At 33.5% G+C, this 15,219-nt stretch overlaps 1 protein-coding gene across 1 annotated transcript in view; it reads right to left on the reverse strand.

Annotated features, from left to right (window-relative positions):
- Nucleotides 1–15,219, reverse strand: part of grk3 (G protein-coupled receptor kinase 3) — a 64,757-nt gene that overhangs the window by 20,743 nt on the left and 28,795 nt on the right. Inside the window, exons 3-14 of the mRNA XM_051120688.1 lie at nucleotides 14,009–14,082; nucleotides 13,666–13,767; nucleotides 13,006–13,080; nucleotides 12,799–12,860; nucleotides 12,651–12,702; nucleotides 12,469–12,560; nucleotides 12,283–12,382; nucleotides 12,116–12,194; nucleotides 8,343–8,473; nucleotides 4,914–5,008; nucleotides 4,240–4,347; nucleotides 1,580–1,646 (exon numbers count right to left, since the gene is read on the reverse strand). Coding sequence (XP_050976645.1) covers nucleotides 1,580–1,646; nucleotides 4,240–4,347; nucleotides 4,914–5,008; nucleotides 8,343–8,473; nucleotides 12,116–12,194; nucleotides 12,283–12,382; nucleotides 12,469–12,560; nucleotides 12,651–12,702; nucleotides 12,799–12,860; nucleotides 13,006–13,080; nucleotides 13,666–13,767; nucleotides 14,009–14,082 — 1,037 coding nt within the window. The remainder of the gene's footprint in view (nucleotides 1–1,579; nucleotides 1,647–4,239; nucleotides 4,348–4,913; nucleotides 5,009–8,342; nucleotides 8,474–12,115; nucleotides 12,195–12,282; nucleotides 12,383–12,468; nucleotides 12,561–12,650; nucleotides 12,703–12,798; nucleotides 12,861–13,005; nucleotides 13,081–13,665; nucleotides 13,768–14,008; nucleotides 14,083–15,219) is intronic.

Genomic DNA, 15,219 nt, shown 5'->3' on the forward strand with positions numbered 1-15,219 from the left:
AGTAAAAATATTTTCACAAAATTCTGGTTTTGCTGTACTTAGGATCAAATAAACGCAGGCTTGGTGAGCAGAAAAACATAAATCTTTTGACTGGTAGTGTATAATATTAAACTGATCATCAAATCAACATACTGAAATGATTTCAGAAGGACGATGTGAGACTAAAGACTGGAGTAATAACACTGAAAATTCAGCTTTGCATAAATTACATTTTAAAATATATTCAAATAGAAAACAGTTTTTTTAAATTGTAACAATATTTAGCACTATTTCATTATTTCTGATCAAATTTATGCGTCCTTAGTGAGCATTAGAGCCTTCTTTAAAAAAAATAAAAATAAAAAAATAAAAAATCTTACCAGCTCTAAACCTTTTAATGCTAGTTTATGTTGGCCAGTGAACCTCTGTGAAGTTTTACAGTCCAATCTTAATTAAATCTGATCAGACTATAAAACAGCTTATTTTACAAGATACCTTCTAAATCCTTGAATAATGAAAGCTGGAGATAATTTTCCCTGTGAGGTCGGCATCCAAAAATAAACCTTAATAGTTAAATTATTGACAGAATTGCTCTGCGTTCACTGGAACAGCTTTATTTCACCAGAAAAAAAAAAAAGATTCGCTTTTGGACATCATTTAAAAAAAAAAAAAAAAAAAAAGAACTTTGAACATTGTGTCAACACTGTCAGTCTTGGCCCATAATCTTTGTGTTCCAGTTTTTACAAACAAAACACGATCATCCTGTCCGTCAGAAGAAAACTGTTTAACGTCTCTGCCGGGTGCACACCTGCTTGGACACCGAAGACCTTTTACTGCTGATTTCTGACTAGAAGTCATAGAGAGAAAAATAAAGTCTGACATGTTTCTGAACAAGCTACTTGGTACTCTAATAAGAATTTTTAAAAAATGCATTTATAATTGACATTTGCACTGACTTCATCTAAGCTCCACAATGTATTTTTGGGAATGCTTTGATTTTAATCAAAACAAGATGTCTCAGATAGTAGTATAATTTTGCCTTGGGATCACTGACGCTTGAGACTCACTTGAGACTTCATTTTGAAGGGAAACCACAAAATCAGCATTAAAAACAAGTGACTTCCTTTCTGGTGACTGTACAACAGTCAAGAGCGTGGCACCACGATGAGGACTAAATTACTGTGATGGTGAGAGGAGGACAGTAAATGCAAAGCGTGGATGCAAATTCCTCTCCATTAGCATTCCCTTGTTAAACATGGTGGGTGTAAAGGCACAGGTGCTCCTGTGATGAAACGTTCCCTCCTCACTTCCATGGAAAGCTGTGGCGCGTTTATCCAGCTCCTGTTTCACAGCAATATCAGTCAATCGGCATAACAGAGCTCGCTCCCGTCTCAACTGATTGTACTTTGACAGCGTTTGTAGATAAGATTCACTTTAAGTCTCTTAAGCTATAACTAAGAACTGGGTGGTTTCTTAAATGTTACAGGTAGTTGCAACTGGCTTATTTTTTCCGATGGGACTCTTTTATCTCTCATATATGGGAGGATGTGTAAAGGTACATGAAGGCAAACAACAGAATGACGCCGCTTTGGTTTCTTACCATGGTAAGGGTCATTCGGTCGATCTCATGTTTGTCTTTGGTCTTGTGCTGTCTGAATGGACTGTGCCTGCAAGAAAAGAAACAGAGTGCATGCAACTGAACACTGAGTGCTCCGCCTCGCAATGTCATACAGAGGACACAGGTATTAACATGTAGGCGTAAGGGGGGTTTCCATGAGAAAGTTTCAGTCTCATTGGTCGTGAGACACAAGCATCTTACAGTCCCGTCAATTTGGTGTAAAGCAACAGTTGAGATGGATCAGCATCCATTATTTAAATAATATGAAAACGTTAATATGAAATAAAAATAGAAATAGTATAGGGGAAAAAAAAAACAAGTTAAAAACTAGAGGAATAAAAAAAAAAAAAAAAAAAAAAAAAAACACTACCAGTTTAAAAGATTTTTAATGTTTTTTAAGAAGACTCTTCTGCTCACCAAGCCTGCATTTGTTTGATCCAAAATACAGCAAAAGCTGAAATATTATGAAATATTTTTGCTATTTAAAATAACTGCTCTCTATTTCAAAATATATTTATATATTTTTATATATTTTCAGCATCATTGCGAGTCTTCAGTGTCACATAATCCTTCAGAAATCATTCTAATATACTGATTTGCTGTTCAAGAAACATTTCTTTTTTTATATATAACCAATATTTAAAACAAATTTTTTCAGGATTCTTTGATGAATAGAAAGATCCAAAGATCAGCATTTATCTGAAATAACATTATACATGACACCATTCAAAAGCATGGAGTCAGTATATTTTTTTGTGCTCTTGGAAAATAAATTATAGAAATGAATACTTTTATTTAGCAAGGATGACTTAAATTAATCAAAGGTGAAGATAAAGACATTTATGATGTTACAAAGGATTTCTATTTCAGATAAATGCTGTTCTACTGAACTTTCTATTCAAAGAAACCTGAAAAAATTCTACTCTTTTCTGCTGTTTTCAACATAATAATAATAATAATAATAAATTTTTTTTGAGCAGCAAATCAAAATATTAGAACGATGTCTGAAGGATCATGTGATCCTGCTAAAAATTCAGCATTGAAATCACAGGAATAAATTACATTTTAAAATATATTCAAATAGAAAAGAGTTATTTTAAATAGTAAAAATATTTACTGTAAAAATATTTTGCTGTACTTTAGATCAAATAAGTGCAGGCTTGGTGAGCAGAAAAGACTAAGAAAAAAAAAAAAAAAAAAAAACATTAAAAATCTTACTGTTCAAAAACTTTGACTGGTAGTGTAAATTTACCTAAAAAACTAGAGTAAAATTAAAAAATAAAATATGAAAAAAGGTAAATAAAAATAATTAATAAATAACTAAATTAATAATAAATAATAAATATGAATTATTAATTTATTAATTGTATTAATTGTACTAATCGATTCTTGGGATTTAAGAATCAATATTGTTCTGTAAAAATGAGAATTATAGATTAATTATAGAGCTGTGTTAAAAAAAAAAAAAAAAAAAATCTAGAAATTGATTTTTTACCCAGCTCTATAATTTAGAAACAAATATAAATCACCACACATACCATATATAAAATGTACAAATAATCATTACAATGATACATATTTATAATTAAATTATCATTACATTTATATATGGGTCAAAGATGAAAAGGGGTTTAAGCATAAAAAAACAATAAGTGTAATACTGCTTTAAATTGTTGTTTTTCCAAAAAAGTTTTCTGTTTAATTTAATTGCATTTTTGTTTTTCTTTGAGCAAAAAATAAATATTCATTTTTCCCTAATTTACAGAAGACACCTACTAAAATATCATTCCCTGTAACAATCTTTACAACAAAAATTAATTTTGACATATTTTGACAAATTACTTCCACCCCAAATACTAATTAGTTGTAATTCTACATTTTTAAAATGTGCCATTATCCTAGGTTTTGCCCATTTGTCAGTAAGAATTTTTACTTAAAACACAGTAAAATTGAATAAGCTCCCTTATTCTTTTATATAATTTAATATGTACAAATCAGATTCAGCATGTTGTTTTAATCTTTACATAAATATTGTGTCACTGAATGACAATGTAACATTATTGCAACCAAATTTTGACATTTTATTCTCAAAAAACGTTGAAACCTTAAAAGCAGACACTTTACTTACATGTAACGTGCTTTCTATGGACATAAAACCACTTTTGTAAATTTCTTTTGATGTGGACATGTTAACATCTTTGACCCATATACATTCTATATAACTGAATTATATATATATATATATAGTGAGAGAGAGAGAGAGAGAGAGCACACATAGTTTTTTTTGTTGTGTAAAGTTTAAAAATACATATTGTGTTTCGAGGCCTGTTCTAACCTGCTTCCATTCGGCTTTGAGAAGCGTATGACACACCTCAGTAGAAAGACATGTCCCATACTCCTCCCCCTATAACCCCCCCGACCTCTCTACCTAGCAACCGTTTCAGTGGTCTCCACCCCCACTCTCCGTGTCTTTCTTCTCTATGATGTCTGCTCCTGACCTCCTACTTCCAAACCCCTGACATTTAAACTTTACACTCCACATCAAACAGGTGAGAAACACAGACAGAGACTAAAAGAGAGAGAGAGAGATAGAGAGACAGATAAAGAATTCATGAGCGGGCCGCTGCAGAGGGCGGTCTTACCCTCGCAAGAGTTTGAACAGCATGCAGCCCAGAGAGAACCAGTCGGCGCTGCTGTCGTATGCCGTTCCTTTCTGCAGAACCTCAGGTGCCATGTAGCCATGGGTACCTCTGCAAACACAGCAATTAATGCACATTAAATTCAAAGCGTACACACACACCCCCCAGGCTGAGCACACAGTGACTGTAAACACAACAAAGCTCATTCTCATACATAACACAAACAAGCAAAGAACTACTACATTACACACAAAAGGTTTTCCATCCTCTCTCTGACCCTTTGGAGGTTTTCGCTACTCTGCCTTTAAGACTGCACAGTCTATATTTAAGAGAGAACGTTTTATAAATAAAACCGTCTAGGCCCTTTGAATGCGAAATGAGCACTGAATTGGTGCTGACATGACATGCGTTAAAAAAAAAAGTCACAGCTATGATGTCATATCAACGCCAATATGTGAGCACAAACACTGCATGTATGCTTTTGTATACATGCACTTCAGTTTCTGTAACTGAATGCAAAAAAATGCTGCAATATGCATGAGACAACAAAGAGCTTGTGTATGCTCAAAGAAACGTCGTGAGAGAACAGAAGCAACCACACCTTCCCCAAACAACAGGTCCTTTTATTTTGCACTAATAAAAGATGAGGTTTTGAAGCCTCGCGAAGAGGAACTTACACGCTGGCGTGAGGTTTCTTCTTGGAGAAATCGCAGGCCAGGCCCAGGTCGGAGATGCGAACGTGGCCGTGCTCGTCTAAGAGGATATTTGCAGGCTGTGAGGAACAGAAAGCAATGGGGAGATTAGGACACTGTCCAACAGGCCAAAAAAAATCTTTTTAAGAGCCTGATATAGAACAGACTGTCTTTTTGTAAGCAACATCTACCAAGACGGCATCACTGTGATTAAATGGAGTACATTTAATGAAGAAAAACGGCAAGTGTAACACAAGTGGAACACACTCTCTGAGCGCAAAGCCAAAACTGTCCGGCGAAAAATAATTTGACCCTAAACAGAAAGCATTTACATTGCACAGTGTCACACAATAACAGCAAATGAGAATATATTTGATGTTTAATACAAAGGGATATTTACATAGCTAAATATTTTTATTTAAATGAAAAATCAGTATACACACAGATATATAAATAAAAATGCTAAATATTATTAATAAATAATAAATTATTAATGTATAAAAAATATAAAAAATGAGACTTTTATGAGACTTCATAAATAAAAAACAAATATACTAAACATAAAATCTAAAAATAAAACCATATATATATATATATATACATATATATATATATATATATATATATATATATACACATATATATACACATATACATATACACATATACATATACACATATACATATACACATATATATATATATATATATATATATATATACATATATACACATGCTTTGGGCATGTTTTAGGCTTTCCTTATTATTATTATTATATAGTTTAGTCATCCACCAATTATGGTGATGAAAAAAAAATCTGCATTGGTGGAAACAACACGAGACTTTGACCACTTTCGAGACCGGCTTTTAGTGTTTTAGCGTCAGCAGCAGCAAGCGCAGGAGCAGTTCCGTGTTCAAGCGCACACAACAGAATAGGCTAAAGCTTGCCACAAAGCACCGGCAAAAGTTATTACCATGAATGTGTTGGGGGGAAATAGTAAGCAGATTTTTTAATGAATTATTAATAAACTTGTGTTTTCTGAGTCAGTGTCACAAGGATGAAGTTGCCGATCCTGACTTGCCATCTCGATGCGCCTTTAGAGAGAAATGCATCTTTACAGATTACATAATGAAAAAGTTTTGTTTCGATTTGCTTTATTTCATTAAGTTATAATTTAAAGCTTTCTATAGATATATGTATTATGTCTATGAGGTAAATATTCACTGAGTTTCGGTTCATTTTTGTGAAGCGTTCCTGTTGAGACGCCAGAAAGCGTGTCATGTTCTTCTTTCTTTTATAGAAGCACAGTTCGCAATGTTTTGTTGATATTGTTAGTGCACACAAATAAAAGTAGACCCTTTACAGTTTGGAACAATGTATTATTCTTACTTTTATCAGTAAAAAAGACAGAATATTTTAAATTGTTTTCACTGAAAAAAAAGTGATCGCGCTGGCGCCTCCGTATCTTGCAAAGCGGCTTTAGCTTCCATTCTCCGCACAAATGATGGAATTTTTTATATTTAATAAGTTATATTTAACAAAAAAAAAATGCTTTAAAACAGTTTTTCTAAATTATCTTGATAAAAAAGACATATAATCACTTTACCATTGCATACAAAACTGAACTATTTTAATAGCTGAAACAGTAGTATAAGCTGTTTTGGGATAAGGGGGATAGAGAATAGTTTGCCAGATCTTCAATTGCTTTTGCTTTCGTTTGAGGGTATTTAGCACTGTCTAGTATCTCCGTACAACCGGGCCTGGGCATGGCTAACCGCTACAATTGCAGCGTGGCTGACAACTGGGATGACTAACCATCTGACTAATATATATATATTTATTTATTTATTTATTTATTTAAAATAAATTTTGATATTGAGATTTCACAAATAAAAAAAAACAATATAAAAAAAAACATAAAATATAAAAATGAAACCAAATAGAGAGAGAGAGATAGAGAGCAAGAGAGAGATGTTTTATTTGTGCGTTTTTAATATTAATTATTTATTCATTTATTTATTTAAATGATCCAATCTTTTTATTTAAATAAAAAAGTAAATATCTGTATACACACACAAACATAATTAAACAATACAATTAAAACACTAATAAAACTAAGTATTTATAATAAATAAATCATTTGTGTGTTTGATACACTCATTTTGACCAATGAGAATTCACAAATAAAAAAATAATATAAACAAAACAAAACAAAAAAAATAAAAACAAAACCAAATAAAGTGAAAAAGTTATGGAAAAAAAACAAAAAAACAAAACTATAGTATGTTTAATAAGTTACTTAAAAAAAAAAAAAAAAAAAAAAAAAATTATATATATATATATATATATATATATATATATATATATATATATATATATATATATATATATATATATATATATATATATATATATATATATAATACATAATATATATACACACACATATATAAAATGACCACTCAACCACTGAATGTCATGCAATCACAGCAAATGAGAACATATTTGATGTTTTATATACTGGGATTTTGACCAATGAGATATAAAAATAAATATAAAACAATTTGCCCTTCCAGTTTTACACTATGAGTTTTACACTACCAATGTATAAAAACCTGCATAAAAAACACATTAAAAAAAACTTGCCGAAAAACAGCAGCATACAAATTCGCAAAGACTCGTAAAGGGCAAGTAAACTATGACAAATTTAATTACTGGATGAGATTTTCCCAGTAAGAAGCACTGCGCTGAAATCCTTGCCATGTATTTTGGCTCTCAGGAACATTTCTCAGAGGTATAAGCAAGCAAACATGATCTATTTTGCACTGAGTTTTTCTTCTACACAAACAGCAGTGATACTATGGAAAAACAACAGGATTGTTCGCTCACAGAGTGCACCCCGCTCGCATGTGCAGTGTCCCGTTTCAGGAGCTTGCCAGGGAAGAACCTGCATATTCTCAGCGATCTGGCAGCACGAAGCCCAAACATCTCACTTAAAATTGCATAATTCACAACAATCGCATAACTATACTCCTGCTGCTTCCACACGGAGGGCAGACAAATTACGTGATATTCGCAGTCATTGAGATGGCAGGCTACACTGTACGTGTGGGACTCTAGGTTAACCTCGACTCGCTCCGTCATATGACGTACTTTTCCGTTTAAAGACAATAAACAGTGCTGCCAAGAGAGACAGCTCGGCCAAACTTAATAAAAAATAACCTCAGACGACGACGCAGAACAGATACAAGCTTGCGTTACAAAATACACAAACTCGATGGAACATTTCATTTTCCCTTTTCAGTGGCAACAGGGAATCGCAAGCAAAGATCGACAGCTTTCCGGTGACAGAGGACAGTACGAACGATTCTTTCTCTGTGAAAAAGGCACGACTGAGACGGTGATGACCTTACCTTGAGGTCTCTGTAGACGACGAATCGATTGTGCATGTGTTCGAGGCCCAGTATGATCTCGGCTGCATAAAAACGCATATCCTTCTCGCTGAAGACACCATGCTGAGACAGGTGATAGTGAAGGTCTCCACCTGAAAGACACAAGTACAATCAAACAATTACACCGTGTTATAAATATATGACCAGTCATAGAATATAATCGCAATAAATTCCATATCAACTAACTAATTTCTTTAATAAACTGTACATGCTTTAAAAAAAAAAAAAAAACAAATGACTCAAATAATAAAATAGAAAAAAATAAAGCTAAATACAAAAAAATATATGAAATTATAAAACTAAAAGCAAAGCCAAACATAAAATAAAGAACAATAAAAAAAAAAGTAGAAATAAAGTCAAATAAATAGTTAAGTTGGATAAAGTAGAATATAAAAATTATAAAAAAAATAAAATATATATATATATATATATATATATAATATAATAAATATAACAATAAATTAAAAAGTAGAATAAAAAAGCAAAATAAAAAAAAAATCTTACAATTATAAAACTAAAAGCAAAGCCAAACATAAAATAATAATAAAAAATAAAGTAAAATAAAGTAGAATAATTTAAAAATAATAAAAATAAAATAAAAATACAATAATATAATAAAGCTGAAAAAAATAACAAAAAAAAAAGCTGGAGCAAAATAACAAATATATTAAATTATAAAACTAAAAGCAAAGCCGAACATAAAATAAAAAAAAAAAGTAGAAATAAAGTAAAATAAAGTTAAAATAATAAATAAAAAAATACAATAAAATAGATTAAAATAAAGCTAAATAAAAAATACATAAGTATAAAACTAAAGGCAAAGCCAAAAACAAAATAAAGAATAATAAAAAAAAAAGTAAAAATAAAGTAAAATAAAGTTAAAATAATAAATAAAAAAATACAATAAAATAGATTAAAATAAAGCTAAATAAAAAATACATAAGTATAAAACTAAAAGCAAAGCCAAACATAAAATAAAGAACAATAAAAAATAAATCACAAATAAGGTAAAATAGTTAAATAAAGCTGAATAAATTAGAATAATTAATAACAATAATAAAATTACATAAAATAAAAAATAATAATAAAGCAGAATAAAATAAAGCTAAATAAAAAATATATAAAGATATAAAAAAGCAAAACCAAACATAAAATTAAGAATAACAAAAATAAAGTAAAAATAGAGTAAAATAAAGTTGAAAAAAGTAGAATAATTTAAAAACAATAAAAATAAAATAATAAAGCAGAATAAAATAAAGCAAAATAAAAAAAATATATAAAATTATAAAACTAAAAGCAAAGCCAAACATAAAATAAAGAATAATAAAAAATGAAGTAGAAATAAAGTAAAATAAAGATTTACAAATAATTTACAAATAATACAAATAAAATAATAAATAAAATAATAAAAATAATAATAATAATAATATAAAATAAAAACAAAACAAAACAAAAAGAAACTCCTGAAATCGCCAGGACTGACCTGACGATTCTTGATTAACTTCACATTTTTAATTTACTGAAATGTGCGTACTAGCCTTTTTTTGAGCAGTGACATTTATATTTAATTGCAGTTTGCAAAACACTTATCCTCTCTAATTATGTTTCAAATAAAAGGTCAGTTAAGGAGCTTCTAGTTCACCCAGTAAGAGTTTTTCCATTAATGAAAGTCATTTAATGGATAGACGTCACATGAACAGCCACTTGAACACTGGGCATTTCTGAGAATTCTGGGAAAATGTTTCTCATTTTGGTATGTAGCACAGACTATTATTAATTGACCCATCAGTGTCTAAATGCTTTTGTAGAATATGTTTTCGTCTGAAGACCTGTGGAAGTGATTCGATTGTTTCACAAATCCAGAAGGACGTTCAGAGAAGTGGCCCACGCTGCAGCGCAGATACAGGAAGTGTGAGTGTGTCTGAAGAGGAAGCTCCGCCCCATATTCAAGCTGACATTAAGTTATAGAGGAAGGCTAATTTTAGAGCCCTAAATGGGCTTTTACAATCTTACACTGGGTGGTGTCAGCTTCAATCTGTGAGATTTGAGGATGCTCATGATACTTTTTCGTAGTAAGCTAAAGGGCTCATCGGATGCTAAGTTCACTTTTCATGTTGTTTGAACATTAATGTGTGTTGGCAGTGTATGTACAAATCTACCCTATAATGATAAAAATCCATGCAGTGGTTTTTAATTAATCTGTAAAAATAATATTCCCTTTTTCAAACTGAGCCATTCTCACATGCCTGTCGGTGTGGCGTCACACCCACAGAGGCCGCTCCCACGATAGCTGATTGACATGAGCGTTTTACCTCAGATCAGCTGGAACAGTCCACCCTCTTTGTTTCGATGCTGGAGCAGGGATGTAAGTTAGACAAGAATATCTCTGATTGAGCGATTGAGGTGTGTTGCTGGATGTAATAATGAACATAGTGGTCGTCATTTACTCCCGACATCTGAGTCGCTGAAGATGCAGTAGATTACATTTGTTTGTGAAGGGAATGCGCCTCCCAAACTACATATATCCGTCTATGTTTGCGCAAATCATTCATGATCCAGCTTCACTTACAGCAGGAGAGAGTATAAGGGTTTTTTTAATGAATCTTTGGGATAGCCTTTCCTAATAAAGTGCCAGTTAGCAAGTTTAGAGGCTAAACGCGGCTTAAAAAAAAATACTATAAAAACCACATATAAACCACAATAGTATTTCAATCATATGAGTCCAAAACATTAAACTGCGATTTTTTTGGTCTTTTGGGTGCCAAAAAAACATGTATTTGAAGTTTTAGCATTAGGCATTAAAAGTTTAGTTCACTTCCAGAATAAAAATTTCCTAAGTTTACTCACCCCCATGTCATCCAAGATGTTCATGTCTTTCTTTCCTTAGTCGCAAAGAAATCTAGGTTTTTGAGGAAAACATTCCAGGATTTTTCTCCATATAGTGGAGTTCAATGGGGGCCAATGGGTTGGAGGTCCAAACTGCTGTTTGATTGCAGCTTTAAAGGGCTCCACACAATCCCAGCCAAGGAATAAGGGTCTTATCTAGCTAAATGCGCTGTTATTTTCTAAAATAAATAAGTAAATAAAATGCCTATATACTTTTTAACCACAATGGCTTGTCTTGCACTAAAACTGAGAAGTGCATTACCCAATCACACTGAAAAGGTCACGTGTGGTTAGTTCTTTGTCTGTGTACTCCAGTTCAAAATCGCCAACATCTTTGTTTTACCTTTTTTTTTTTTTTGTAAAGGGCATTTGACTTTTTTTGCACATTTGCTTTGTAAAAACTTCTGCCTATGTCATGCATGACCTTTTAAAAGTGGCTACGTAATGTGTGAAACTGAGCTAGTGCAAGAGAAGCATTTTTGGTTAAAAAGTAACGTTATTTTTTTTTAGAAAATGACCGGTCGTTTCACTAGGTAAGACCCTTATTTCTCGACTGGGATCGTGTAGAGCCCTTTGAAGATGCACTGAAACCGCAGTTTGGACCTTCAACCTGTTGGCTCCCATTAAAGTCCACTATAAAAAAAAAACCTTCATTTTTTTTCGACTGAAAAAATAAAGACATGAACATCTTGGATAACATGGGGGTGAGTACATTCCTAGGATTTTTTTATTCTAGAAGTGAACTAATCCTTTAAGCTAAATAGTTTTAGTTCGAACAAAAGCCTCATATTTTTGTGTTGTGTAATCATGCTCTGTGAACAGGCCGAAGTGATGATGGCAGCCCTTACCATTCATCAAGTCCAGGATGAAACACAGTTTATCAGGAGTGTGGAAGGCATATGTCATACACACTATGAAAGGGCAGTCCTGCAGGGAGAGAAAGAGATAGAGAGGGTCAAACAAGCGAGACAGTTAGCGTGCAGTCTGAGTTTGTGTATGTTTGTGTATCACTCACCCCGGTGCTGACTAACGACAGCATGATTCTCTCATTGAGCGCCAGCGTTTCTCCCTGCTTCATTTTGATCCGCTTTTTATCCAAACACTTCATGGCATACCTGAGATACACACAGCAAGTGAGCGGATGCTTTTATGTGAACCCAAATTTGGCTTCTTTTTGTTTTAATCCGTACAGAAGACTTACATTTTCCCCGTGTCCGCTTTTCTGCATCCGTAAACCTCTCCGAACCCCCCTCTGCCAATGATCCGATGCACGCTGAAGTCGTTCATTGTCAACTATGTGAAAATCAAGAGCAATATTAAGGAAAATCAGTTTATAAAGGCAAATCAGTGAATAAAAAGCAGCAGATGTAAGGAAACACTCACATGGATGTTGAGCTCTACATTCTTCCACTGGCAAAAACGTGTGAACTTGTCGCTATAGGGTGAAGCGAAAGGTTTCAAGATGTTAAAATCATTCTCAAGCATAAAAAAAAAAATGCACATGTATGCTTTTTTTAGCTGTTCATATCACCTTTCAATGAATTTCTGAAAGATCTTTCCTCGAAGGCTGTCACAGATTTCAACTATGTATGGCTAGAAAAAGAAAAGCAAACAAGTGCATCAGGATCTTTTGAAAGTCCTCCTACCTAAACACTTTACTTCCTTTGTGTCAAATGCACAAAAGCCAACCGGCACCTGGAAAAACAGGTTAGATTTTATTTCGTGTTGGGAGACTTACCTGAAAGAGATTTGGAGGAACTTGTTTCTTTGCTAGGTGAGTCTGGACATGGTCTACTGCCTTCTTAGAGAAGGGCTGTGAGAAAGGAAGGTAGATTAAGTGACATTTTGCGATAAGGGAGGTCAAAACACTAAAACAACAAGAACTGTTCCCCCAGAACAAACGTCAAGCTTCGACATTAACCTCCTAAGCATTCCCGGTTATCACAACATAAAACACTGTGACATAATCACACAGGCCTTGAGTGTCCTATAGGCCATTGTGTTGGTTCAATCAGGCTTCCTGTTTCTGAAAAGCTATGACTAGAGACTGACGGGGGCTAATGGGACACTTGTTTTCTCAACAGAAACATCCGAATGGAGTCTCCGGATCTTCAATGGACAATAAGAACCATAGTCCCTCCAGCTAGCACCATTATAGAACCATATTCCTCTATATTTTTATATTATAAAAATAAATAATAAAATATATTAGAGCTAGAGAGAGAGCGATTTTGTTATTAAAAAAAAAAAACAAAAAAAAATGTATATACATACACACACACACACACACACACACACACACACATATATATATCTATACATCTACAGTAAATTTATTTTATTAAATAAATTTATTTTATTTATTTTCACACACACAAACCAATTTTTTTTTTCTTACATGTGAACATGACAGAAGCTCCTTCATTATGTAGACGTCATAAATCTGTCGACTGCGAGTTAGTCTCTCCTCTTCCGAATCCAACTTCTCGTACTCTTTAATCTGAAGGAGACATAAGATCACCATCATCTTAGACGCAACCCCCAAGCTTAATAGGACACACAATGTTCTTCAGGTCAGTGGAAGGGGAACAAAACTTTGCAACTGAGCCGTGCCATTTCAGGTCTTAACCAGAATGAGGACAGGTCAGGTCAAGTACACAATGTGGAAACTATTTAGTAAAAAACCCACACAACTGATTGTTCTGTTAGCAATGAAAGGAACATAGATTTTAGAATTTTACCTCCTCGTAAAACTTCAGCTGCGGAACGGCCTCGTCGATCTCGTTCATGCAGAAATCCTTGAACAAGAGGAAACCTGGACAACAGAGGGAGGAAAGAGAACGGTTAGATAAGGTCCGAAACAGACCGATCGATGGAAACATTGCAATGCAATGCACAACACAAGAAAAACGTATTTTTTTTTATATATATATATATATATATATATAAAAACTAAGAAAACAGCAGCGATATTGACACCTGTCAAAGTTCCTTTCATGCCAAAGTAAACAAAAGTAAAAAAAAAAGACAGGTCAAACAGCAGCTGTACCACCATGAATAAATATAATATGATTTGCTTTGAAGGGAGAAGTTGTTTCAACAAAGTAGCATTTTCATAACCAAATCAATATCACATGCTGAAGAACAAACAAGAAAGACCACAAACTATATATATTTAATGGACATTCATCATAAACATGCACTCATCCTAGCAAACACACTTTATAACAATGACATAATAAAAAGGCTTTTTATGCAAAACCATTTAATTTTATTCCCTTTTTCGGTATGACGCAAACTCGAGATGCACCCAAACAGTTTAGCTCTCATTTTCGTGACTCGTGGAGGTAAGCGCTCTCAATGAATGAGGGACGATAACAACAACCCAACCGGTGGACGGCGGATTAGTTACTGTTAAGAGGATTATCCTTAAATCACAGGACAGACACCACTCTCCTAACTCAGAAAATCCTCCATCAGACGGCCAACTTGACCTTTCATTTCGCTGGATCCCGCCAGCTGCAGCACTTCCTTACTCATCTTCAACTTGTTTGCTTTTCAACGAAGCGCAGCAGAAGTGACCAGTTTAACAACCCATGAGCTCACGTGTTCGTGACGTGGCACAGAGGAAGAAGATCAGCACAAACAGCAAAGTTGAAACTGTTCCCATAGCAACAATAATGGGCCACAGTCACGAGCTGAAAGGATGGACGTCGGTTAACGACTGCTGCCCGTCTCAGTGCGTGATTGGGCGGATGCACCGACAAACAGAGGGCAAAAGTCACAAGATGAAATGCAATTCGAGGGTGTCAAGGAGCGATACAGTCTTCACAAGTGATATAAATGGAGCTGATTAAAGGATGACGGAGGAAGAAGTGGCTTAGGGTGACTGTTTCAGCGCTGGGTGCTGAGATCTGAGAGCGTGGCTGCTTCTGATACCTGCAGCATTAGA

The sequence above is a fragment of the Labeo rohita genome, chromosome 10 (genome assembly GCF_022985175.1).
Source record: "Labeo rohita strain BAU-BD-2019 chromosome 10, IGBB_LRoh.1.0, whole genome shotgun sequence".
In the NCBI taxonomy this organism is placed as follows: domain Eukaryota; kingdom Metazoa; phylum Chordata; class Actinopteri; order Cypriniformes; family Cyprinidae; genus Labeo; species Labeo rohita.